At 40.3% G+C, this 27,901-nt stretch overlaps 1 protein-coding gene across 3 annotated transcripts in view; it reads left to right on the forward strand.

Annotated features, from left to right (window-relative positions):
- The first annotated feature begins 7,218 nt into the window (after positions 1–7,218).
- The window catches only part of LOC102798698 (uncharacterized), a 30,478-nt gene continuing 9,795 nt past the window's right edge, over positions 7,219–27,901 (forward strand). Inside the window, exons 1-4 of one of the 3 annotated variants that reach the window (XM_087846627.1) lie at positions 7,219–7,425; positions 10,683–11,447; positions 11,884–12,203; positions 21,263–21,914. In XM_087846627.1, the coding sequence (XP_087702753.1) occupies positions 7,408–7,425; positions 10,683–11,447; positions 11,884–12,203; positions 21,263–21,914 (1,755 nt within the window). In that variant the 5' untranslated portion in view covers positions 7,219–7,407. Of the gene's footprint in view, positions 7,426–10,682; positions 11,448–11,883; positions 12,204–19,961; positions 20,050–21,185; positions 21,970–22,470; positions 22,507–27,901 lie in introns of those variants that run through there. The other 2 variants (XM_087846625.1, XM_087846626.1) reach the window with 2 other exon arrangements.

A 27,901-nucleotide genomic window follows, 5' to 3' on the forward strand; every position in this document is an offset into this window, starting at 1 on the left:
GCCAGCTCTAGCATTTAGAAGCTAAAAATGTGTCTCATATAGGTGTTATTTTGGTCCTTTACACGTCACAAAAACAACTCCTTGTATGTTACTAGTTCCGCTTTTTCTGTGGTTTCCTGTATTTTATTAATATGCCTCTGCAGCTCTACACTAAACTTCCTGTTTTTCAGTCTGGCTGAGCACTTGGTTTATGAGTCAAAACTGGCCTTGCTTTACAAGCCTTTATTATTAAAATGCATAAAACAATATAATCATAAAATAAGCGCTATAAATATATATTTAACAACACACAAAAATCATTTTTACACACAAATTCCTTTTACACATACAAAACTGATTTACAAGTCCAAAATATTTCTGACCACAATACAAATGCTACCTCTATGGATAACCCAGAATGTTTCTGATATAGGAAAAGTTTTTTCAAAATATATCTGACATGGAAGAAACCTGGATTAGAAATTAGACTCTTACAATTGCCTACACATAGGAGAGGCATAGGTTGTCAAATTTAATTTTCTATAAATGGTCAGGCCATACCCGTTTTTTTATGGAAGTGGTTACATGGTTATCTCAATTTTGATTCCCTCCTAGACTCTTGGTCTGCTTCACCTTCTTAACTTTGGAGCCTAGTTGTCTGTAACAAAAAGAAATAACTTTCTCCAGCTAATCAATCTAATCTTGTTCATTCCAAAATTTCACAATCTGCAGAAACAGCTACGTATGATGATTTGGAGACATTTCTTATTAAGCAAAAAGACAGAATTCATTTTATTTCTGCCTTTTATTCTTTACTATATGCTCATAGTAGCAGCACACTGAGTGTTATGGGAGGGGGATCTTAATAATCAGTATACACAGGAGGCTTGGAAAGGAGCCATTAACATAGCTACATTTACTTTTACTTGCAACCGCTTACGAGAAACCCAATACAACAATTTACACCGCCTATATATAGCTCCTAATGTTTTGCATAAGATTACACCTCAGGTTTCCCCCTTCTGTATCAAGTGTCAAAATGAAACTGGTGTCCTTGTCCATTACCTTTGGGGATGCAAATTAATCGAAAAAGTTGGAGTTCTATATCTCAAGTACTGAGTAATATTATAATATTATATATAATTTTAAGAATGGGATCCAAAAGGACCTTGGATATTTTCTTCTTGGTTTACTTTCAAAAGAATGAACATTAACTTACTTGCAGCATAAACTATGTGATAAACTGTTACTGTTAGCTGTTTTCAGGTAATTAGGAAGTGAGCACCAAGGATGAGAGTTCACTCTTGTAGTTTATTTTTTAAATCTGTGGGTGAATAGATAGTTTTTTCTTTTTCCTCATAGAGTTTCTTTTTCTCCTCTTTTCCCCATATGTGTAATTGTAAATGTAAGGACTTTAACTGTATGCGATTCCCTTTCTTTTGCTTCTTTGTTATGTTTTTGTGTTTGTTCGGATGATAAATAAAAACTGTTGAATCACAAACTCACCTGAACCGGATCCTATAATTTTTTATTTTTGTGTCATTTCTTGTAGATTGGTTTACCCGAATGTAGAATCTCTCTGTCGTGGTTTGATCAGTAAACCTCATCCAGCTGGCTGCACTGAGAGAGAACCTGCTATACTGTGCATGTATTGAATTTTCCATTTGATGTTGTTGAATTCTTCTTTATTTTGTTGTATCCCTTTATGGACATGTAAAGAAAATCATTGTTGAGCTAATGCACGGTTTACTTCTGATCTATCTAAACTACTCCATGAGCAGAACATGGCATGGGCCAAAGCCCGGAGAACTAACCTCCACACTGATCACTGATCGGCTGTTTTTCAAGCAGCTGTGTGACACATGCACAGTTGTCATTAGAAAAGTCAAAGGTGATCATTTTCTTACAGAGACAACAATCTCAATCACACAATCTCAATCACCACTTAAAGATTCGGGAGACATTAAAATTATCTGGTAATAAAACTGTTGGCTTAATGAACATTTTATGATGTTATAAGAAATAAATGTAAAATTACATAAAAGGTTCTGACTGTATAGTTTCTTTGTTTTTTACTGTAGTTGTAACAAATTTAAGTTTTTATATTGGAAACTTTACAACATTTAACCTGATCACTAGTGATGTGTCCTGTGTGTCGAAGCTTTGAAGCATGTGTCGGGTAATCTTGGGGGAGTTTTTGTGAAGCGTGTATCGAGGCTCGCTTTGATTACGTATGGAGTGACGTTCGAGGCCTCGCGGGCAGTCCGTACCACGTGACTAATTCAGGAAGTGGCTCGCCGGTTCGCGCCAGATTCGAATTAAAATGGGCAGCAAAACACAGCTGATTTCCCATCACACTGTGTTGTGGAACTGGATTACGTACGTGTTACATAGTTACTTGACCATTTCTTCTTTGATGGAACCAGCAAGGAAGAGATTTTTTTTTAATCTCATCTTTTCTAATAAAGTATGCACACAGTAATAAATATAACAAATAAATAAGTGCTAAATAAGCACCATAATATAAATAAACAACACCACAGATCCTATAATCTGATTTCTGTCTTTTAGTTTACTAAAAAGTGAAGCGCCACACGCTAGTTTGTGTCATTATCCAGATGTACATAAGCATGATGGCACAGTTACACATTCATACTAAAACTCTGTGCTGAGAGTTTCCACTTTGTCTTTTGTATTAGACATACTGAGACAATATTTGGGATAAATAACCATGAAAACTATTTATTTATTCAGTTTAGAGGTTTACAAATCACATAATTATGATTAAAGAGCCTGTTTCACTTGAATCGTCCACTTGATGGCGCAGTAGAGTCGACCAGTTGGATGAAAAGCTTCAGTTCATCACTTCCCCAATACTTGCACTACCTATGTGACCAAACATCTGACATTTATAGCACCTGAGTGGAGGAGGCACATAAACACAGACACTAAAACTCATGTATCCCACCATGACTTTGTCTATCAAAGTATTACCTTGAATCTCAAGCAGTACTGACAGACTATCCACATTTTCTCCATTTCTAACAGCTTTTAGTCTTTTTTATTCCAGTGATCTCTCCTCCTTTGATCATTTTCCTCAATGGAGAACAACTGAAATCCCTCCTCCTCCTTTCTACTCACCCACTATTTTCCTTTCCATGACTTCCTTTTAACAAACCATTTGCAATTTAAGTGTCTTATTCTTTTGTTCTGCATTTTTAAATTTTATAAACAAACTCCCGTCTCAGAGCACCTTAGCTAGCTCCACATCAGATTATGCCAAAACACCCACCTAAATTCAAACTGCTTGTCTCACAAAAACTCCACCTATTGTCCCGCTCAAACCATCTATCCTCCCTAGAGCAGCCCGACAAGTCTTCACAGGTCCCAGTTTATAGCCAGCCCAATTCAGTCTCGAATATATGTTGAAAATATGTCATAACTTTGAGTCACAAACTGACACTGAGCCTCTTCAGTAAATCCAGCAGCTTTTTAACATCATTAGAAGTGTTTGAGCTGCTGCAGATGTTTGTAAATCTGACCCTAAATGTTCCTTCTTCTTTAAAATTCAAACTAATGAATTGATATTCATTAGTTTGAATTAAGGGATTTAACAGGTTGTTATTGTTTATATGACCTCCATAAAACAACAGGGTTAGAACACATTGTGAAGAAGTAAGATGTTTGTTTTGTAGTCCATCTTCTGCACATTGTAGTTTCAACAGGCGGACATGCGGCGTCACACCGTTAAAGAGAGACGAGTGTAAAGCTGTTCATATTCTCAGCACTGCTCTTCCCTTTTTCTGAGTCCTTAGCAATTCTCCTTTCCACAATGACGTTTTCATGTTAGGTTAGGAAAAGGAGATAGGAGGTACTTTTGGAAAGCACCTCACGTAGTTACATGTGTACAGCTGTGTCACGTGACCGCACTGCAACAAACAACGTCAAAGCAGGAAGAAGGGGGCGGAGCAAAGTGTGTGTGCGGGAGAGGAGTCGAGCAGGGAGAGTTGCTTTTTCACGAAACGGGAGTAAAGTAGTGAAGTTAGAGGAGAGAAACAAACTAAAGTATCGATCATATACCACTACCAACGTCCTGATCGATATCTGCATCGATCTGCCCACCCTTGTCTCCTGGATCGTAGCTGCGATCAGCGTGAACCACGTGGGTCTCTGCTCCCTGATGTTTCCGGTGTTTGGAAAGAGTTCCGGCTTCATCACGGAGTTTCTCTCGGTTTGTGGGCTCATCTAAAGGTAAGCACCGAACTAACTTTACTGTGAGTTCAGTTCATGTTGAGTTTAGCTCCTGAATGAGGTCTTCTGCTGCTCTCCTCGGTGTCTGTTCACAGTTTATTGTGAACACGTTGAGAGAAGAGTGAGAGAGTGTTTGGAGAAAAACACCAACTAATCATTAGCTCAGCATGCTGGGAGAAGTTGAGCGTTTGCTCGCAGAAAGTTGGAACTTTTAGCTGCACTGCGTAAATTCTTTACGCTCAACGAGATAGGGTTGTTTAAAAGGCTGCTTTGTTTTATTTTTCATTTGTTAGGTTAGGTTAATCATATCTGTAACCACCTTGTTGTTCTTTGTTTTTAAAGTGTTCCTGCAACTGCAGCATACATGCTAAGCTAGCTGTACCACGTTACTTCCGCGCATTGCATTGTGGGTACGAGTGGCAACAAAATCAAAACACCGGTAATCATTAATTCCGCGGTTTTAATCCCTACTTGCATTTTATTTGCCCCAGAAACAGTGATGTACAAGGTCCGTACGAAGATAGTTTCCGAAAAGGTAAAAAAACAAATATGAGGAAAAAAAATCAAAGGAGTGAAAGGGTCAGACCCATATAAGCATACAGAGTGGAGTAAGGACGTTAGCGTGCTGCCCGACTTTCATCACGCACATATTTACTATTATATGGTCCTAAGTTTGAGTTCATACACTCACAAAATGTTTAGTAACTTCAGATCCTGCAACAAGCCCAGGTCCAGTTTACTTTGGTGATTTGGACTATTCCATTTCACAGCTGTTGTTACATTTTTTCTTTATCTCCTGTACAGGCCAACACAATCTATTTGTTGTTTCAGGTTGTAGTGTTACACAACATTTTCAGATCTAATAGAAATAAAATGAGTTTCGTAATTCATTCAATTTATTGTCTTTATTTATAACTGCCATTATTGTTTCATTCTATTATAGAATCTTATAAGAAAGATGCAAAATTGTAAAAATCCATTGTGCTTTATTAGCTGCTTCGGTGAAGAATAAATCAACAATGCAACAAAAAAACATATCAAAACAACTTACTGGAAAACAGTTATTCGTCACTTGATTGCTTCAATGCAACACTTGGGCAAATATATGCGGGACTTTTCGTGGCTGTTTTGATCTCGCTCTCTCTCTTAACCGATCAAATCTCGCTGTGGTAGCAGCTTTAAACTCTGTATGACCAGGTTGATAGAGGGGCCCAGTCTGGATCACATTCCAGCATTTTGTAGGCTGGTTTTCCTACAAGACACAACAAACATTAGCCCGCAAAGCCACAGTGAACAAAGCAGCATAGCGCAACGAATTCAATTCAAAATAAATATAAGACTTAACCTAGACGTAACCTACATCAACGATTATGTTATGATAACTACAACAGAAGACTTACCTTTGTGGAAATGCTTGGAGCAGACTAACATGTGAGCTTGAGTGTTCTGAAAAGTTATATTTGGTCTTCAAATGGCTGCAATCCAGGCCAAAGAGGCGACGCTCTTTGTTACTTCGGAAACATGGCTTGAACAATTTCTCTTCCACGATGTAATCCGATTAAAAACCGATCTCTTTACCCGTCGGCTTCCTGTGGCTGTCATGCGACCGGCTATTGCAGTTAATAATACAACAGCTTCTTGTCATTATTTGTTTCTTTTTATCGCTGTGTGACTGTTTTCATGTGAAAACTTTCAATCTCTTTTAGATTATGATAGGAAAAATGGTGATTTGGCCAGAGTTGGCCTAGCACATGCACACCCCACATACCTTGAAACATTAGTTTTAGAGGCCCAAAACACCCAACCGAACCATTTAATTTTTGTTAAATTAAAGACTAATTATGTCTTGGGTTTTAACTATTTAATAATAAAGAAAGAAACATCACAAAAAGCACGTAAGGTCATGAAAATTAATCAGGATTTAGCAATTCATTGACACATCCACCTTATTTATTGAAAGTATCGGTATCGACGATACTGGCCCGTATCTACTTGTTATCGGATTGATACCAAAATATGCATCTTATTGCTAGCCGTGGGGATTAGCCAGGGCTCTAGAAACTAATTGGTTGCATATTCGATCTAATTTCTCAATAGTGTGACTAATCCTAGGTCGTCCAAGTAAAAAGGTCGTCTGTGGTCAATGACAGACAACATACTGCCCATATTGTGATCTAAACCAATCAGAGATAGTCAAGGGCGGAAACTCTAAGATGTCTATGCCCAATGTATGGATATTGAGATGATCAGTTCCAAGCCTTTATGGCATTTTTAATTTATACTGTCTTTTTATGTTATATATCTTGAGATGTTTAAATTTCAGCTCAGTGAAGCACTTTAAGCACAAGAACTTCTTCAATGGTGTATTTTTTGGACTGTAAGGCGGACTTAAAATCCTTTAATTTTCTCAAAAGTGTGCCTTATGTATGAATTCTGGTTGATAAGTGAAACTTTTTTCAACTTATTCTTCTTGCTTCCTCCACTTCCATACCATTGATTCATTAATGTTCAATTCTCTTGCAGCTGCTCTATTTCCATGTTCTCCTGGGTGACTGATAGAGTTTGCTTCATAAGCAGAGTCTCTTAAAAGGTGCCATTTTGGGGGCCTTATACACACACAACAGAGTATTATTATGTTTTTCAACAGTGTCCACTGCCTCACTGTGGTTTTATCTGAATCAAGTGTAAGGTTGTGGACCTTGTTGTTAAAGTCAGTGGAGCTTTTTATGGAGGTGTGGGGTGTGTTCCCCACAAAGGGTACTAGTGGTAGTAATGTGCTGGACAATGTTGTAGGTGGCTGAGTTTATGCTGCTACCAATGAGTCTGAGTGGGACTCCTTTGTGTATCTATGGAAGTCCATATATACAGGGTGCAGCATCCCCTGGGTAAAGGTCGTGGTATGCAGGGAGCTCAGTGGCTTTTTCCCTTTCAAGTTCTTGTAGGCAGCTGATGACTTTCTTTTTGTAGTTGCTTCTGGGGTTTCACCTTGAAGCTTCATAGGTATTGTTGTCACTGAGTGTAGTAATGTTTATTTGCTCTGCTTCTTCTTGTCAGGGATAAAATACATATCTATACTTTTTGTGTCCCAGCTGAGTAACAGGAGGAGAAGAGTCTGGTGGAGCAGCAGAGGAACAGTTTCAGCCATTTGGACTCAGCTCAGCCACTACAGAGGAAACAATGACTTCAACACAGGAGGTGAGAAAAATATCTCAGTTACACTGTTATTGAAACTGTGTGCACAGTAGAGCAGGGCGATATGGCCAAAAAAATATGTCACGGTATGTATTTGAAAATTTACAATAACGATATAACTGACGATATAATTTCTGCGAGACAAAATACAACTCCACAACTTTACTAGCACAAAAAACCCCATCCATTTATTTTCACTTAAACAAGCAGCTGTTTATGTGCATTAAAGCTATATACAAATTTAACAATGCAAATGCAAATTCCTTGCTGAAAGTTTAACCAAAGGGCATTTCCAGTAGAAATGGGCTGACATATCCTGAGCATAATTGTGTATAATATCCACTGAAGTTAAAAAGAGGTGCTTTGCTACATTAAACTGCAGTGCGCCAAATAAAAAAGTCAAATTTGTATTTTTTGGACCATAAGGTGCACGAGATTATAAGGCAAATTAAGCGAAACAAAGCAGTCAGATATATCAAACTTTATTCAACTCACTCTTCTTGCTTCCTCCACTTCTGTACCATTGATTCATTAATGCTGTATTCTATCACAGCTGCTCTATTCCCATGTTGTTGCAGTATATTAATGACTAACCTCGTATTGTGGATGGATTATCTCAGTTGTTCTCCTGACTGAAGTTTGGTCCGTTTACAGCATCCTGCCATGCGATTGTATTTGTCTCTAACCATCAGGAACCCTCACATTAATTTTTATCGAGTGGAAAAGTGTTAGCGTTCATCCTCCAGCTTCACTGTTTATGTTATGCTAACATAGCTGTGTCGCTAGCAATCACGTAGCACATCATTATATACCAGCTAGCCCAACTTCAGTAACCCTGCAAACGTCACTGCTGTTTAGTTTTCTGTCTTCATTTATGTTGGAAGTGATAGCAGAGCTGTACGTTTGAATTTTTCAGAAATCTCTCAGTCAGAACATGCTATATCATGCTTAGGTAACTAGCAAAACTAGCGAGCTAACTTCCTTCTAACTTCTAACTCCGTTAAATGTAATAAATTCTGTTTTCATGGATGCCTGGAAGTTAAACTTCATAGTTACACCTGGTAAAGCAGCAATGCTGATCGTTTTATTAAAGATGAAAGAATTTAGACCGTTTTTAACTCTCAGTGATGCTGCAGTGTTCGTTTGACATTAGAACCTTAAAGGACAGAGTTTAGGACCCAGATTACTCCCAGATTAACGAGCACCTTAGTCCGACAAATACGGCAATAACGACGGCCCGCTTGCATGTTCTACAAAAAATGTGCTTTGTTGTATATCTGACGGATAAACACCAAACCAGTGAAGTTGCACCATTTTTAAAAACCAATTCTGGTTCATCCATTTCACTCAACAATCCGCTTTCACCCTTCTCATTCTCCACAGCTACACAGCTGGTTGTTTTTTCAAGTGAAAGTCAGCTTTATTGTCAAAGACCATACATACAGGCCCTAAGTGTACTCTAAAATAATATAAAGATAAAAATAAAATAGGAGCGTTATGTAAAACACAATACAATTATTTAAGCAGCAGTGTCCAACACAATCATGGTGGAGGAGCCATACCACACAGTGATGCAGCTGGTGAGGATACTCTCGGCGGTGCCTCTGTAGAAGGTGCTCATAATTGCGGTTGAGGCTCTTGCTCTCCTCACTTTTGCAGAGGCTGTAGAGTCGTTATTAAGCTTTGCTGACATGTGACGCAGTGTTTTTTGACCAGGAGAGATCTGAGATTTGCACACCCAGGAACTTGGTGTTGCTTACCTCTAGAATAGGGCGATATGGCCAAAAATATTTATCACGATATACATTTGAAAATGTGCGATAACGATATAACTGACGATATAATTAACACGAGACAAAATACTTTACAACCAATGCTCCCTCTAATGTTTCATGTGTCTGAGCGAACACACAAACTCCCTGAGCGGACACTTGGACCACTGTGAGCGACATCAGACGTGTACACTGTGGTCGCGCTAGTCCATCGAAGTTACATGGTAATCAAATTACAGCATTTACATTTATGTTAGACTACTTTTAATTAACTGCTTTAGCCCACTTACAATGAAAATTAAAAAAAATCTTGTTCATGACCTGTGTAGTATGTTAACACTATTAGAAGTTAAAATAAGAGTCCTGTAACTCTCTCTCTGCAAAATACAGTATATTGTTGGGCAATTAATTATGTAGTTACAAAAAAGTAAACAACAAAGCTTTTTGCAGCTGTTTACCTAAAAATGCAGCCAAGGTGTTTTTTAAATAAACATTTCAAACTATTTACAGAACAATCAGCTGTTCTGCATCAAATCTGATGCCACACAAATTATTTGTGCCACTCCAAAAATAATTTCTGTCCACTCTGAGATGAAGGAGAACAACAGCCTGATACCTGCAGGCCTGACAGCAGGGGATGTATCACTCCTGTAACCACTCCTGTTGTTCTGACACACACAACACAAAACTATTGACTACACTACACACTAACTACACAAGATTCTCTCTCACATCTCAACCCACCGCCGTCACTCCGTCTGTCCTGCTCACATCTCCAATGGTTGTACACGTTGTCATTAACGTGGCTTCACTCCACATCAGCCGCTTTGCTAAAACACCGGTGTCGGCACATAAGGACGCTGTCATAGCGTCCTTATGTGCAGGCAGGCTATATATGAATGTGAATCGCATCATTGGCTGGACTATGGGATAATGTGGCATTGTTCTAATCCCATACGGGAGCAGCCAGTCACTTACTGACTAACACTGCACAGAGCTCGCAAAATCGCTAGCCCGACGTCCCAGAGCTAGCGATATCTCCGGTCGGGCGACCAAAATCTATCTCAGCCCCGCCCATCGGGCTATATGATAACCCAACGGGCGGGGATAACGAGATAACAGCAGCTTTTCCATCCTGGGCTCCTCCATACATAAAGAATCCACATTCACAAACAAAAACCACAGAAGTTATAAGAAAACACAACGATCATATTTTCAGCACACATTGAAACAACAACATCATCAGTTGGACTGCCCATTTTTCATGAAATGAAAGATTTTCTCCAGCGATCAATATTTCTTCAGTTATGTTATTTTAATTCCAATTCTCATTGTAGCACGTCATTGTAATGTGAAACTATCAACAAAATGTGGTGGCAGCACACCTAGAACTTGTTTGTTGACCTCTTTGATTCCACTAATGGAGTTTCAGTTTGTTCCACGACTGCATTTCGCTCACTGCCTCTGTTTGTATCTCTGTCACTGCAGGACCAACATGGAGCGAGAAGTCAGCGCTCTCAGGAGGACGACAAACCTCACACAAGAACGGGAGAGAAAAGATACAGCTGTGATGAGTGTGGGAAGAATTTTACTGGGGCTGGACACTTAAAAGCACACAAACTCATCCACAGTGGAATTAAAGCACACAGCTGTGAGCTGTGTGGAAAGTCTTTTGCTCAGGCTGGAAGTTTAAAAACACACAAACTCATCCACAGTGGAATTAAAGCATACAGCTGTGAGCTGTGTGGAAAGTCTTTTACCCAACCTCAAGGCTTAATATCACATCAGCGCAGCCACAGTGGAATTAAAGCACACAGCTGTGAGCTGTGTGGAAAGTCTTTTAAGACGGTTGGACACTTAAATAGACACAAACTCATCCACAGTGGATTTAAACCGTACAGCTGTGATCAGTGTGGCAAAACTTTTGCTCGCAGTAAGAGCGTACAACTTCATCAAATTGTCCACACTGGAATTAAGCCGTACAGCTGCGACATTTGTGGAAAAACCTTCCGCTGGCGACTCAGCCGAAATAATCACCTACGCATTCACACCAAAAATGATGTTTACTGCTGTGATCAGTGTGGCAAAGTGTTTGTGGTATACAAAGAATTAAAGCAGCACATGTTTACCCACACTCAGGAGAGACCATATAAATGTGACCTCTGTGATAAGGCTTTTAAAGAGCCACGTTCCCTGAAATCACACCAACAGATCCACACCAGAGAGAAACTCTACAAGTGCAGTTACTGTGAGGTATGTATTTATATTTTTACAGATGCAGTTATTTTGAAGTATTATGTGAATTAAGTTTAATTTCAAAGCTAAATGAGACATGAAAACGTCATGTACAGAATATTCAATCAAGTTTGAGACAAATCAGAATCTTTCCTGATGTTGGACAAACGTAAAGTTTTAAAAGCTTCTCCTCTTGCTGTCTATCTAACATTCACACTTGGGGAAGCTTGGGGTTAGTATCTTGTGACATGCAGAGTAGAGCATCCATTGATTTAACCAACAATCTTCACATGAAGTGGTTTACTTACAAATGAAGAGTCATTTTCGCCCAGTACGCTGAGTGTTACAAAATGTAATTGGATGTTGGCAGAGCTGCTCTTTATTTCAGGCGACATTCAGGATAAAAATGTTGAAGGAATTGCCTGACCTTCACTGTCTTTGTGTCTTTGTTTAGAAGCAGAGCGACACAGATGGATCCAGTTCTCAACCCTGCGGTCACTGTGGTGGTGGGAAAGCGTTTTACTGTGACCTTTGTGGAAAAACTTTCAGTCAGCAGTGGTGCCTAACATTACATCAACGTAGACACACTGGAGACAAAATGAACTACTGCAACGAATGTGGGAGAGGCTTCCCCACACCAAGTACATTAAAAATACATGAGCTTATTCACAGTGGGGTTAAAAAGCACATCTGTGACCAGTGCGGGTCATCCTTCACCACTGCAGGTCATCTCACACAGCATAAACGCGTGCACACAGGAGAGAAACCATACAAGTGCAGACACTGTGACAGAAGCTTCTCACAATCAAGTAATCGTAACAGTCATGAACGTAGACACATGGAAGAGAACTTCACCTGTGACCAGTGTGACAAGAGCTTCAAGAGTCTCAGTTCATACTCCGAACACAAACAATCCCACATTGTCCCCACAGTTTTTCAGTTACCAATGTGCCAAAACATTCACTTCATTATCTGCTCTGTGCAAACATCAAGCGGACCTGAAATCACTGGATCACAATGAATCTGAAGAGACAGAAAGTTCCTCTTCTGGTTTCAAGATCAGACTTTAAAACCTTGAGATCAGGCTCCACAGAGTTCAGCTGGAGTCTCCTGTAAAGAGTGTCAGCTGATGTCACACTTGGATCTGATGAGGTAGCTCTGATTTCTGGATTTACAGTGAATAATCCTGAATGGTACATTCAGGAAGATAGAAGTATAGATATCTACATCAAATTCTTGTTTTTCTTTGGTTACCTTTGATATTCCATTTCAAATTGAATGTGTTTTTTCATGCATTTAGTTTTACTTTAGTGTATTTCCTGTCCTGTTGATCCACATGTTCTGTAGCTGTTTTCTGTTTGTCGTTTGTGTTGTGATATCCTGATACTACTAAAGATTTAGTTATATTTGATTAACTCTAAAGTTTGTTTTATTAAACACTTATTAAATAGTTTGGTGTAAAAAAAAATAAATAAATAAAACTAAATAAAGAAATTGTCTCACAACAAGTATTTTGAGCCATGATTTCAGGTTCAGATTAACTGTTTTCAATGGCACATGTGGAGTGCCATCAGAGTGACATTTGGTTGTTCTCCACTCCAAAAATTATCTTCAATGAAAATAAATTCGTAAATTTCATCCCAGAACTTTGCTGTGGATAGGTAGTTTGCAGAGGGTGTGTTTAAGATACTGAAAGGATGAGTTTACCCTTCCAAACTGCAAACAAACTGTGTGCTTATTAATAACTGAAGTTAGATTACAGGAGGGAAAATTGAGTTTAAGAGTTTTCAGTGTCATTAAGATGGCCTTTTACCTGACTTATATCCCCATGAAAGCTTTCCATGTAGGGGATGTTGACTGAGGTAATGCTGTCGGACACGGGAGGATCCACACAGATACATGACCTCAACCTCTTTAAAGCTTGGAGAGAGGTTCTAGTGAGCCTGGTTAAGTGCCAAGTTCCACCATTCCCGCCTCCCTCCTTTTTGATAACCATCTCACACAGGCCCAGAGGACGGATTGCAACGGTGTTTTGCAGATGTGTTCTCCCCCCTGCCTAACTGTATGACTCATCATCGAGCACCATGCAGTCTGGCGTGATGGTGCATTCACAGCCCTATGTGATGCCTGAACATAAAAGGCAATTGTTCAGAGAGAATTTTCCAAAATGCTGAAAATGGGAGTAATAGAAGAATCGCACAGCGCATGGTCTAACCCCATAGTTGTAGTTGTGAAGAAAGATGGGGTCTAGCCTCAGTTGGGGGGTGTGTGTGGCAGAGGTGTGGTCTCTGGCCTGCTGCATTGGAGGGGTAGTCCAGTGAGCTCTCGGGGTGGCAGGAGGACAGGTGTTTGTGCACTCTCTCCATATATATAGTGATGGCAGAGCATGACAAGGAGTGTGTGCAGTGGAGGAAGCTGAGAGAGGAGCACCACGAGATTTAAGTTTAGACCGTAGAATAGTTAAAGTTAGTTTTGACCTGGACCTCATGGTTCTTTCTGGAGCATAAAGAAATAGGAGTTCAGACAGGTAAGAATGGGCTTGGCATTTAAGGGATTAAAAAAAAAGAAGTAAAATTTTAAATTGGATCCCGTAAGTAACAGGAAGCAAGCGTAGAGAGGCCAAAACTGGCCTAATATGCTTTTTCCATTTTGTGCCAGTTAGCAGATGAGCAGCTGCATTTTGGACCAACTGAAGATGATAAAGAGAGCAATGGTTCAAACCAAACTACAGAGAGCTGCAGTAGTCGAGTCGGCAAATAATTGCTGTATGAATAACACGTTCAAAGACATTACAGTTTTTCTGAATTGCTAAAACACTAACTCCCATTGCAAAAACTAAACTGTCAACTATGAAAACTCTTTCATCAAATCAATCCCACAGTTGCCAAAATCTTAAACACTATTCATCTGGCTAGGACACCATTTGCAAATCTGAATCTCCCATTTACCAAAACTCTAAACACATTCACAAACACAAAACACATTTAGCAGTGTGGTGCACTTGTACCCAGAATGGTGCACACAGGCTACTAACACACCTTTTTCATCATTAACACACTACCACTCATAATTGAAAAGACATGTTGAAACCTCGTCTTTTGCTTTTTGCTAGACTGAATACAGCTTCATCCACAGGGATGTATTCATGAGGTCTAACCATTGAGTCAAGCTCAAAGATTCTCTGTACACAATAAACAAATTTTAGTTCTGTAAATGAAATAGAATCATGTATAAATGTGCTATGTATACAAGTATACTTATAACTAAATCTAATATAAATAAATGGGGGCGATCATGGCTCAAGAGTTGGGAGTTTACCTTGTAATCAGAAGGTTGCCGGTTCGAGGCCCGGCTTGGACAGTCTCGGTCGTTGCGATGGAGTTTTCCACAGTCATGTTACTGTTGGGCCACACAACAACAAACCTCTAGCAAAATTCCTGGATTGTCTACAGGATGCTTTGCTTGGTAGAGAGTAGGTAGAGCAACCCATATCACAGGAGTAGGGAACATGAGTCCTCGAGAGCCGGTGTCCTGCAGGTTTTAGATCACCCTGGGTCACCACACCTGAATCAAATGACTAGTTCATTACGAGGCATCTGAAGAACTTCAAGACATGTTGGGTGTGTCCCAATGCAGCAACTGCACGCTTTGTAATACGCGCAGTTCACGTACTAGGAAGTATGAGAAGTGTGGAAGTGAGAGGCTTGTGAGGTCTGGGATCTTGGGACGGTCTGGCCTGAGCAGCGTTAGCATGTTTTGGTTCGCGCAACTGGTCCGTCGGGTTATTGTCTCCCCAGAAACATTTCCCTTGTGTTTTGTGTGCTTTTGCAGCGTTTTTCTTTTTGCAGGTGTATTTCTTTTTGCATGTGTTTTTCTTTTTGCAGGTGTTTTTCTTTTTGCAGCATTTTTCTTTTTGCAGCGTTTTTCTTTTTGCAGCGTTTTTCTTTTTGAAGGTATTTTTCTTTTTGCATGTGTTTTTCTTTTTGCAGCGTTTTTCTTTTTGCAGGTGTTTTTCTTTTTGCAGCGTTTTTCTTTTTGCAGGCATTTTTCTTTTTGCAGCGTTTTTCTTTTTGCAGGTGTTTTTCTTTTTGCAGCGTTTTTCTTTTTGCAGCGTTTTTCTTTTTGCAGCATTTTTCTTTTTGCAGCGTTTTTCTTTTTGCAGCGTTTTTCTTTTTGCAGCGTTTTTCTTTTTGCAGCATTTTTCTTTTTGCAAGTGTTTTCTGAAGTTGCAGTCTCTCTAATGTTAGAGTTGCTAGCCTCTCAGGGCCACCGTATATGTCTGGAGGCGCACATCCACCAAGGACTGGGTACAAGACTTGGCTATTTTAAAGCCTCCACGTTGTGAATTCTCCATCATTATAACAAAGGTAAGTCAGCTTGAGTACTGCAAGTAAAATGCCTTTGATTTTGCCCCGAACATTCAGATTAGTGCAAACATAAATTCATTCATGAGGGGGAAATTACAGTGAGAACATTTGAAGGCTCTGTTAGATGGATTAAATAGTGAGTTCAGTGCATTGATGTGACATTGGCCTAAAGGATTTAGTCATTCTTTATGGTTAAAGAAATTGCACTAATTAATTTATATGTATTATGAATAATCCTAATTATACATCTTGCTTCCGTGTTTATGTCCTGTGTAACTTAAAATACATTCTATTTTGGTTTTATACATTGATTAATGACCTGCAGAATCTCTTTATCATGTTAAGTGATTTATAATTCTCACTTAAAGTCAATATTCTCCCTCTTGAAAGTGATTACATCCTTGCATTACATACTTTAGTTTCATTTTTTTCTGTTGGGTTTCTGGAAAAAAAAAACAGGCAGACTTAGAATATAACATGCAGCGTTCTATAGATAGATACATAAAACGTTTTTTTTTTATTACATGTATGTGCTAACTTTCTAAACACTTTGTTACATTTGTGATAAATGGATTTGAAAGTAGATAAAACACATTTGTGTCAGCCTTGGTTCATTAAATTTCTTGTCTTTAAATTAACTTTGTCTGTGTGTTTCAGGTACTGCACTCTCAAAGTCTGAATGAACTACCATAAATAATAATAATAATGTGTATGTGTTAGTCCCCATAGGGAAATTGCTCCTCTGCATTTAACCCATTCACCCAGTGAAGCCTTGTGCAGCCACCAATGCAGCGCCCGGGGAGCAGTGTGTAGGGACGGTACCTTGCTCAGGGGTACCTCAGGGAAAATGCAGATAAGAGTGGACCATCTCTAGTGGAAAGTTACTGAGACACTGATGTTTAGACTAGAATGAGAGAGCTTCTGTAATATAACTGTTAGGGGCACACCAGTATTTTGAGATCTGAGTCAACTTGTCTTGCAGGACGCATCTCCCTTCTAGAAGTATTGTGAAATTAAGTGTTAAATGGTTTACTGAGTAGTGTTTTGTCTTCCATCGGATGCCTCTGAGGAATCAAAAGAACTCGGTGAAGTGTTGATATTTAATAATAGATACATAGCATGTATGTGCTAACTTTCTAAACACTTTATTTGTTACATTTGTGATAAATGGATTTGAAAGTAGATAAAAAACATTTGTGTCAGCCTTGGCTCTATGACTGCCATAATGAATTAATTAAATACACCATTAAATAATTATTTAAATGTGGCAATAATTAATTAAAATTGGAAATTTAACTACACCACCACCATTGCTGCCTGTGATTTGAAATGCATTCTGGGATACCTGGCTGCCCCAAGTCTACACAAGCAATCGATTATCTAGGATCGACCTGTCTTGACTTACTTTGCACGGCAACCAATCACATGTTAGAGAAGCTGCATGGCAGCGTTAACCCCGCCTACTTAGTTTGATGGGTGAGGCTGACAGATAAAATTATTTCAAGGAGAGAGATAAAGGGGACTAAAGTGCCAAAATGAATTAAATAAATAAATCATTAAATAATTAATTAAAACTGTCAATAATTATTTAAATATGTTATTAATTAATTAATTAAATGTGTCAATAATTAATTAATTACATGTGTCTTAAATATTTATGTAATTAATTATTTCCGATTTTAATTAATTATTGCCACATTTAATTAATTATTTAATGGTGTATTTAATTCATTCATTTTGGCAGTCCTGGCGTTTAGATTAACTTTGTCTGTGTGTAATCGTGATACAGCCGGTAACGCTGTGCAACTAAGTCACGTGACCAGAAACCTACAAGTCACGGCAGAGCAGGAAGAAGGGGGCGGAGCAAAGTGTGCGAGCAGGAGAGGAGTCGAGCAGAGAGAGCTGCTTTTTCGTGAAACGGGAGTAAAGTAGTGAAGTTAGAGGAGAGAAACAAACTAAAGTATCGATCATATATTACTACCAACGTCCTGATCGATATCTGCATCGATCTGCCCACCATTGTCTCCTGGATCGTAGCTGCGATCAGCGTGAACCACGTGGGTCTCTGCTCCCTGATCTGTTTCCTGTGTTTGGAAAGAGTTCCAGCTTCATCACGGAGTTTCTCTCGGTTTGTGGGCTCATCTAAAGGTAAGCACCGAGCTAACTTTACTGTGAGTTCAGTTCATGTTGAGTTTAGCTCCTGAATGAGGTCTTCTGCTGCTCTCCTCGGTGTCTGTTCACAGTTTATTGTGAACACGTTGAGAGAAGAGTGAGAGAGTGTTTGGAGAAAAACACCAACTTATCATTAGCTCAGCATGCTGGGAGAAGTTGGAGCAGAAAAGTCTTCTCATTGTCCCTGCAGCTGTTTTTCTGCATGCACCAAACCTCTACAGCCTCATTTCTATTTGAAGTGATAACAGGAAATCAGGGCGATCTGCTGCAGTATCAGGGTCACAATAAACTTTATTGTCCAGCTGCTGTGGATGAACACATGAGAGGAAGTGAACTCCTACAAAGTCTCATTTTAATGAGTCTGGCTGCTGTAAAGTGATGCACAGGAAGGTGTTAACAAAAACTAATGAAACAGAGATGAAAGTAAACAGTCTAAGTATTTGAAAGCACAGAGAATAAAAATATATTGTGGTGGTTAATGTGCAGCTCTTGGTGATTTGGAAAAAGAAGAATGTTTTTATCGTGTTGTGGATTGAATGTTGGACTTTATTTTTATTTTACAGAAAACAGAGGTTTTGTCCACTTGTGGTTTACGATGGAGACTCTTGAGTCTGGTCCAGCTGCTCTTTGGGGGTTCTGTCTCTTAAAGAGTCTATTTACATCTCTCATGTATGGAGAGAGGACCCATGGAGGGTGCAGAGACTGTGAAGTGGTGATCAGGTCCAGGATGTGTTTTACAATCACTGGGGTTGCTGAAGGTGTTGAAAGTCTTGGGTGGGAGTAACAGGTCATTGTTGGTAGAATCCACAGCAGGAGCTGTTCAGGCTGTTGGTGTGCATTGTTGGTGCAGTGGGGTCTTTAGGTTTGTGGTTGGTTCACTTTCGGAGTGTTTTTCAGACAGAAGCAGAGTCGTTAGATGAAAACAAGTTTGGGAAAGTCTGAGGAACTTGGAAAGAAAAGCGTCTGGACTTCTTTAAGTTGCTTGAAGACATTTCACCTCTCAACCGAGAAGCTTCTTCAGTTCTAAGGTCAGATGGCGGAGATTCTCAGATTTAAACCTTAAAAGGACCCCCTGATGATCCTCTACCTAATCACATAAGCCAAGGTGTGAAAACGGGTGTGGGTCACAATCAGCCAGGGTTTCGGGTGAGCTCATTGTGAAACCTGGCCCCACCCTATCATGTGATTTCCTGAGGTCAGATGGCCCAGGATGTGAGTGGGCGTTAAGGTGTCTTGTAAAGAAAGTGACTGGACTTCTTGTGTGGCTAGGCACTGTCCCTGTTAAAGAGCCAAGAGCCTTTCTTTCCACTTCCTCCATATAAAGTTTGGCTACAATGGGACACACTGGGGAGCTCACAGCACATCCATGTTTGTGTCTGTAGAAACCCTCGTTGTATTTAAAATATGTGGTGGTAAGGCAGAGGTCTAACAGTGTGCAGACCTGATCAGGGTGAAGCTGGTTCTGGTTTGTAAGGAGCTGTCTTGATGTAGTTGTTTCCTGACCGTCTCCACTGCCTCGGTTGGAGGTATACAAGTGAAAAGTGAGACCACATCAAAGGACACTCTGGTTTCATCTGGATCAAGTGTAAGTTTGTGGACCTTGTTGGTGAAGTCAGCAGAGTTTTTGATGTGATGGGGTGTGTTCCCCACAAGGGGAGCTAGGATGGTGATGAGGTGCTTGGAAATGTTGTAGGTGGCTGAGTTTTTGCTGCTACCAATGAATCTATCTATGTGTCTATGGAAGTCCATATATACAGGGTGCAGCATCCCCTGGGTAAAGGTGGTGGTATGCAGGGCGCTCAGTGGCTTTTTCCCTTTCAAGTTCTTGTAGGCAGCTGATGACTTTCTTTTTGTAGCTGCTTCTGGGGTTTCACCTTGAAGCTTCATAGGTATTGTTGTCACTGAGTGTAGTAATGTTTATTGTCTCTGCTTCTTCTTGTCAGGGATAAAATACATATCTATACTTTTTGTGTCCCAGCTGAGTCACAGGAGAAGAGTCTGGTGGAGCAGCAGAGGAACAGTTTCAGCCATTTGGACTCAGCTCAGCCACTACAGAGGAAACAATGACTTCAACACAGGAGGTGAGAAAAATATCTCAGTTACACTGTTATTGAAACTGTGTGCACAGCTGGTTGTTACCAGCAGCTTTATCTTTTCCATCCTGGGCTCCTCCATACATATAGAATGTACTTCATAAACAGAAACCACAGAATCCCCAAAAATTGACTCTGTTCATTTTAATGTAGCGATTCCAGTTGCAGATGATCTGTCACCACCATCACTTAGACTGTGAGATTTCCATCAGTAATGGGGGACATCTAAAAGCTGATGGTTACCCTAAACCTACGCATACAGATCAGTATTTAAGGTTTGACTCTCATCATCCACTGGAGCATGAACACAGAGCAAACACCATCCCTACTGACACAACGGCCAGGAAGTAGAAGAATATCACATCAAGAAGCCCCTGAGTTAATGTGGTTATTCTAGCTGGACATTTGTCAAAACTGGGAAGGCGCCTAAAGAAAGTTCCAGCCGATCCAGGTGAAAAGGACGACCGCTGCCTATGTAAAAACTCGTTCTGATCCCATTTGTGTCAGGAGTATCTGAACCGCAGAGACTCGTTTTTTCAAAACATCTTGGTGGCTTTTAAACCCCAAAACACGCTGCTCCAAAAATTGGTCCACCCCAAGGATCGGGTCCCCAGACACAAACAGAGTAAAACAATCTCTGGCTAAGAGGATGGCACAACACAGAAGAGCTGCTTCGTCAGGTCAGGACTCTAAAGTCTATTTAAACCTACAGGCAGGACAGGGAGGAACTCTGGTTTGAGTCAAGGAGGCCATTTACGTGAAAAGGGAAAGACCATCTCTGAATCGAGGAGGGGACCTAAGGGTATTACGAGGAAAAAAACCACAGAAGTTACAAGAAAATACAAAGATCATATTTAATGAGCACGCATTGAAACAATAGCATCAGTTAAACTCACAATTTTTCATCAAGTAAAAGATCTTTTTTTCCCGTGATCAATATTTCTTCAATAATGTCATTTTAATTCCAACTCTCATTGTAGCTCATCATTGTAATGTGATACTATCACCAGTAGGTGGTGGTAACACACCTAAAACGTGTTTGTTGACTCTTTGATTCCACTAATGGAGTTTCAGTTTGTTCCACGACTGCATTTCACTCACTGCCTCTGTTTGTATCTCTGCAGGACCAACATGGAGCGAGAAGTCAGCGCTCTCAGGAGGCCGACAAACCTCACGGAAGAACTGGACGGAAAAACTACAGCTGTGATGAGTGTGGGAAGGATTTTATCCGGGCCGACAGCTTAAAAAGACACAAAATCACCCACAGTGGAGTAAAAGCACACAGCTGTGAGTTGTGTGGAACATCTTTTGCCCTGCCTGAAAATTTAAAAACACACCAAGTCATCCACAGTGGAGTTAAAGCACACAGCTGTGACTTGTGTGGAAAGTCTTTTACCCTGGCTGGAAACTTAAAAACACATAAACTTACCCACAGTGGGGTTAAAGCACACAGCTGTGAGTTGTGTGGAAAGTCTTTTACCCTGGCTATGAGCTTAAAAAGGCACCAACTCATCCACAGTGGAGTAAAAGCACACTGCTGTGACTTGTGTGGAAAGTCTTTTACCCACGCTGAAAGCTTAAAAACACATCAACTCATCCACAGTGAATTCAAAGCATACTGCTGTGAGTTGTGTGGAAAGTCTTTTACCCTGGCTATAAGCTTAAAAAGACACCAAGTCACCCACTCTGGAATTAAAGCGTACAGCTGTGACATTTGTGGAAAAAATTTCAGCCAGCCAGGCAGCCGAAATATTCACCTACGGATTCACACTGGAAATGATGTTTACTGCTGTGATCAGTGTGGGAAACACTTTACAACAGCCACACAGTTACAAAGCCACATGTTTACCCACACTGAAGAAAGACCTTATAAATGCGACCTGTGTGATAAGACTTTTAAGTCTCCACGTCACCTGGAAAAACACTAACACGTCCACACCAGAAAATAACTCTACAAGTGCAGTTACTGTGAGGTATTACCGTTAATCTTTGTTCCCTTAGGACATAGTAGTGATTAGTAGTTGTACTTTTTACTGTATTATAAAAGTTATAGGAATGTGTTTTTACCAAATGAATATTGTACACATCAATGTCTTTCATTTGATGTTTCTCAGTTTTTAAAATGTTCTTGTTTTTCATGTATTCATTTTATGTGTTACCTCAGTTACACTTTAATCCTTTTTCATATTTAATCTTCAACTATGGTAATTCTTGTTCTTAGATCCCTTTCTCCCAGAACTCCAAATAATTTCACACCAGTTGCCCTTAAAGCTTCCAATATGAACTAAATCCATCAACTGTATTTGAAACAACAACTGCTGTGACTTTATGGCCAGAAAAAAGAATCTCAAGCTAAACTGGTGTTGGGCTGTACTTCCATGTAATACCAGGTTGTACCAGAAGGTGGAGCAGTGCTCCAAGAGCACGTTCTTATTCACAATGGCAGCAAAGAAATGTTAAAAACAGCACACATCAGGGTTGTTTTAAAGATAGCAGACGACTCCTTTTAGTTCATTCAAATTCTATCAAACCTCTACTTTTGGCTGCCCCTTTCACTTTAGTGTATTTACAATATCCTTGAAGTCTACCTGTTGTTTTTTTTAATTTTGATCCACATGTTCTGTAGCTGTTTTCTTGTTGATTTGAACTTTGTATTATGAAATCCTGATACTGTTAAATCATTAGTTATATCTGATGAACTGTGCAAAGTTTGTAGGGTGTGAAAAATAAAGAAATGGTCTCACAACCAGTAGTTTGAGCCATGATTTCAGATTCAAACTAATTTAGCTGTTCTCAGTATCACAGATGGAGGTTTATCAGAGGAGGAGACTTAGCTGTTTTCCACTCACACTGACCAGGCAGCTCATTAAAAACTCTGGATCAATCTTCCAGGACAAAAATGTCAAGGGGGGGTGGGGGGGGGTGGTGTTTAAGATGCTTAAAGGATGAGTTTTCCTTCCAAAGTGCAAACAAACTGTGTGCTTGTTAAAACCTGAAGTGAGATTACAGGAGAGTAAGTTGAGAAACAAAAATATCTGGGGTGCGGTGTGGCAAGAAGATACTCTGAAACAGAAAATCAAAGCATTGCTGTGTTTCTAAGGAGCAGGTTTTACAGTGACCAATCAAAGAAAGCAATTCCAAAATCATCTTCGCCCCTTTTACCATTAATAGATGTAAAGTTTGAGTGCATATGAAATCTGATGATTTCTCGTGAGCACTCCTTTAGTTTGAACCCAGTGACAGTAGTTATTATGAAGTTTGCTGCTCTGTCACAATCACCATGCTCCATCAACATTTTATGATGTGTGCGACTTTTGCTTTCCACCGTTGTTTTGTTTGTTTTGTTGATTAAAACAACCAAATGCAGCTTTCACAGTTTATCATGTGTTGTGAAACTGTGATCTTTGGAGATGTGGAACGTAAATGTGTTTGTCCAAAAAACACTTTGGGTCAACTTCTGCTGTTTTAAATGTGCTACATAAATAAGAGTAATTTGACTAGAAAAACAAAAAGTGTTTTTATGTTCAGACATCTTTATTCTTAACGTATTCGTAACGTTAAAAGTTTGATTTATTCCATTCCATTAAAATAATTAATTTAACATATTTTATTGGGATTAATATAGTTTTAATATGAGCTTTCAGTTTATAAGTAATCAGCCTACTGAAGTAACAACTATGATGACCAGTAACATTTTGAAATGAACATGAACTAATGCTGAAGATCCAACTCAAGTCATGACTGAAACTTTAGTTTCAGCATTAAATGAGTGACTTAGATTGAAAATGTGACGTCATTTCCGGGGTAAAACTGCAAAAGATTGTGGGTACGAATGGCAAGCGGTACTGGCGCACGCAGGCTTTCACATGAAAACAGTCACACAGCGATAAAAAGAAACACAAATAATGGCAAGAAGCTGTTGTATTATTAACTGCAATAGCCGGTCGCATGACAGCCACGGGAAGCCGACGGGTAAAGAGATCGGTTTTTATCGGATTACATCGTGGAAGAGAAATTGTTTAAGCCATATCTCCAAAGTAACAAAGAGGCAACGGATGGCCTGGATAGCAGCCATTCGAAGACCAAATATAATGTTTCAGAACACTCCAGCTCACAGGTTAGTCTGCTCCAAGCATTTCCACAAAGGTTAGTCTTCTGTTGTAGTTATTACGTAATTTATCATAACATAATTGTTGATGTAGGTTACAAATAAGTCTTCATTTGAATTGAATTTGTTGCGCTATGCTGCTTTGTTCACTGTGGCTTTGCGGGCTAATGTATGTTGTGTTTTGTAGGAAAACAAGCCTACAAAATGCTGGAATGTGATCCAGACTGGCACCCTCTATCAACCTGGTCATACAGAGTTTAAAGCTGCTACCACAGCGAGATTTGATCGGTTAAGAGAGAGAGCGAGATCAAAAAAGCCACGAAACGTCCCGCATATATGTGCCCAAGTGTTGTATTGAAGCAATCAAGTGATGAATAACTGTTTTCCAGTAAGTTGTTTTGATATTGTTGCATTGTTGATTTGTTTTTCATCGAAGCAGCTGATAAAGTATGATGGAATACAATTTTGCCTCTTTCTTATAAGATTCTATAATAGAATGAAACAATAATGCCAGTTATAAATAAAGAAAATAATTGAATGAATTACGAAACTCATTTTATTTCTATTAGATCTGAAAATGTTGTGTAACACTACAACCTGAAACAACAAATAGATGCGTTGGCCTGTACAGGAGATAAAGAAAAAATGTAACAACAGCTGTGAAATGGAATAGTCCAAATCACCAAAGTAAACTGGACCTGGGCTTGTTGCAGGATCTGAAGTTACTAAACATTTTGTGAGTGTATGAACTCAAACTTAGGACCATATAATAATAAATATGTGCGTGATGAAAGTCGGGCAGCACGCTAACGTCCTTACTCCACTCTGTATGCTCGTATGGGTCTGACCCTTTCACTCCTTTGATTTTTCCTCGTACTTTGTTTTGCCTTTTCGTCACGTCTGTCTTTGTACGGACCTGCCGTGTTCTCCGTCGTTTTGTACATCACTGTTTTTGGGGCAAATAAAATGCAAGTAGGGATTAAAACCGCAGAAATAATGATTACCGGTGCTGGAAATACTAGCGCTTGATGCAGTGTTTTGATTTTGTTGCCACTCGTACCCGGCATGCAATGCGCGAAAGTCACGTGATCTGTCGCCCAAACGTAGTTAGTCAATGCGGTCACGTGCCTGACTGACCAGGACAATGGATCCGAGCAACGTGTGTGCAGGAGAGGAGTCGAGCAGAGAGAGCTGCCTTTTCATGAAACGGGAGTAAAGTAGTGAACTTAGAGGAGAGAAACAAACTAAAGTATCGATCATAAACCACTACCAACGTTCGGATTAATATCTCGATCTGCCCACCCTTGTCTCCTGGATCGTAGCTGCGATCAGCGTGAACCACGTGGGTCTCTGCTCCCTGATCTGTTTCCTGTGTTTGGAAAGAGTTCCAGCTTCATCACGGAGTTTCTCTCGGTTTGTGGGCTCATCTAAAGGTAAGCACCGAGCTAACTTTACTGTGAGTTCAGTTCATGTTGAGTTTAGCTCCTGAATGAGGTCTTCTGCTGCTCTCCTCGGTGTCTGTTCACAGTTTATTGTGAACACGTTGAGAGAAGAGTGAGAGAGTGTTTGGAGAAAAACAGCAGCTAATCATTAGTTCAGCATGCTGGGAGAAGTTTAGCGTTTGCTCACAGAAGGCTGGAACAGAAAAATCTTTTCAGCAGCCCTGCAGTTTTTTTTTCTGCATGCACCAAACCTCTGCAGCTTCATTACCGCAGTCACTACATCCACGGTTGAAAAGTATTTGCGCACCTACTAGTGATGGGAATTCCGACTCTTTTTAGAGAACCGGCTCTTTCAGCTTGACTCACTACAAAGATCCAGCTCTTTTGGCTCCCAACCGGCTCTTCATGCTGTTTTGTTGCTTTTATTAAATTATTATTAACAACAATATAAAATGATGCACAAAATGAATTACTCATGTAAAAAACACACATAGTTTTACTTATATATGTTTATTAGAGCTGCCACAAACAATTATTTTGATAGTCGACTAGTCACCGATTATTTTTGCGATTAGTCGACTAATCAGATCATCATCCATTGGACGTACAACGTACAGCTTATTGCACCAGCAGCATCTGCTCTTATATAACTATCATTAGCTTACAGCTGTGAAGTTGTAACAGTTGCTATTGTAATGTAGTGTATCACCACATGGTGGCGCCTCCTGTCTCATGACTGGTGTGTCACCCCCTTTTTGTTTTCTTCTTCGCACTCCTCCTGTAATGGATGCTCCCGTGTGTACGCGGACTAGTGTGCTCTTTAGTAATGTGTGGTAGAGGTAGCACTTTTATTTTTGATATTGTAAATAAATGAGTACTTTTTGGAAAGTCAGAAGCTGTTGCTCATTCGCTATCCACCTGCACACCTCCGCGGCTGGCTTCATCTCCACCGCACGTTACAACTGGCGCCCGAACTTTTTCCCCTTGGACTTCAGACGATTTTTGTATCCCGCCGAGGATTCTTCTCTTCTAGCACGTGAACTGTCTCGGAAATCCCCCCACTTTTGCGGACGCTCGGACGTTTTCCCCAGCCATGGCCGCAGCCTCAGCTCAGGTGGGACCCGACTAATTTCTGGATACCGCGGTGTGCCGCTGCTCCGCTTGGGAGAAAGAAAAAGAAGGAGCTGACTCCCCGCGATTTCAACGATATTTGCAGGCGTGGGAGACCACCGACCCATCGCTTGACACGCTCGCCTACCGAGGGAGAGTACTCCGTGGGTAACTGTACGGTCCGTCGGACCACCAACTCAGTGCTGTTGGACCGTCACATCGGCGGCGCTAAAGCTAAGGCTAATGCGGCAGTGACTTTGACTCAGTGTTTATTCAGAGGGACGTGTTGTTTTGTGTAAAGCATTGAAGCATCAGAGTGTGCATGGACGTTCTCGGTCTGACTGATATATGCGCTTAGGTACTGTGTGTGAACGCTCTTTTCACTTCGCTATAACTTTTGTGGGAGCGAGTTGTTTCCACACTTTTAAAATGGCGTCCCACGCAGACACGAGGAGTGAGGAGGATGGCTGCGACCCGGATGCTGAGGCGCCTGGCCTGACAAAGTACATCATCCCTGACTCTACACCTCTTTACCTCAACCTTGAAGTGGTAAACTTGGGAGCTGAGGTCGTGAAGGCACGAGTTTGCTTACAGGCTTCGCTGGAGCTGCAGAAGAGCCTGCTGAAGTGTCTGGATCATGGAGCTACGGGAGAGCCGGGAGAGCGGCCATCTCCCCAACGAACCCCGCCGGTGCCCCGTAATGACCGCTGGTTGGACGGGTACCAGGTGGACTAACCGTTATCATATGGACGATCTTAAGGTTGACTGAGGGTTGGTTTCATGCAAGATGTATGTGATGTAATTATTCTGTTCGTAAGGGATGATTACCTGTTCTGTTCCACTGAACCCTCGTCACCACAGCCCGTGAGAGGCTTTTGGTTTGGTTTTCTGTTGTACTGATTTAAGCAACGGGATGTGTTGTATTTCTGACTGTTTTTCGCTTGTCTAGGACAACCTCAAGAGGATGAGTAGCCAGTAACACTGACTGTTCTGTATTGTTTGCTTGAATCACTAATTTTGTTTATTGATTGTGTTGATTGTATTGACTGTACCGATGCTGTATAACAATTCCTCCACAGCCTGCTTACTACCTAAAGTAGCTATGTATAGTGAAAGGGGGTAGCGGGAGGAGGGTTACCTGGGTACGGCTGAGGACAGCCTTTTTCTCACCAGGCTTGAT

The sequence above is a fragment of the Neolamprologus brichardi genome, chromosome 9, assembly GCF_056152115.1.
Source record: "Neolamprologus brichardi isolate AB-2024 chromosome 9, ASM5615211v1, whole genome shotgun sequence".
NCBI classification, from domain to species: Eukaryota; Metazoa; Chordata; class Actinopteri; order Cichliformes; family Cichlidae; genus Neolamprologus; species Neolamprologus brichardi.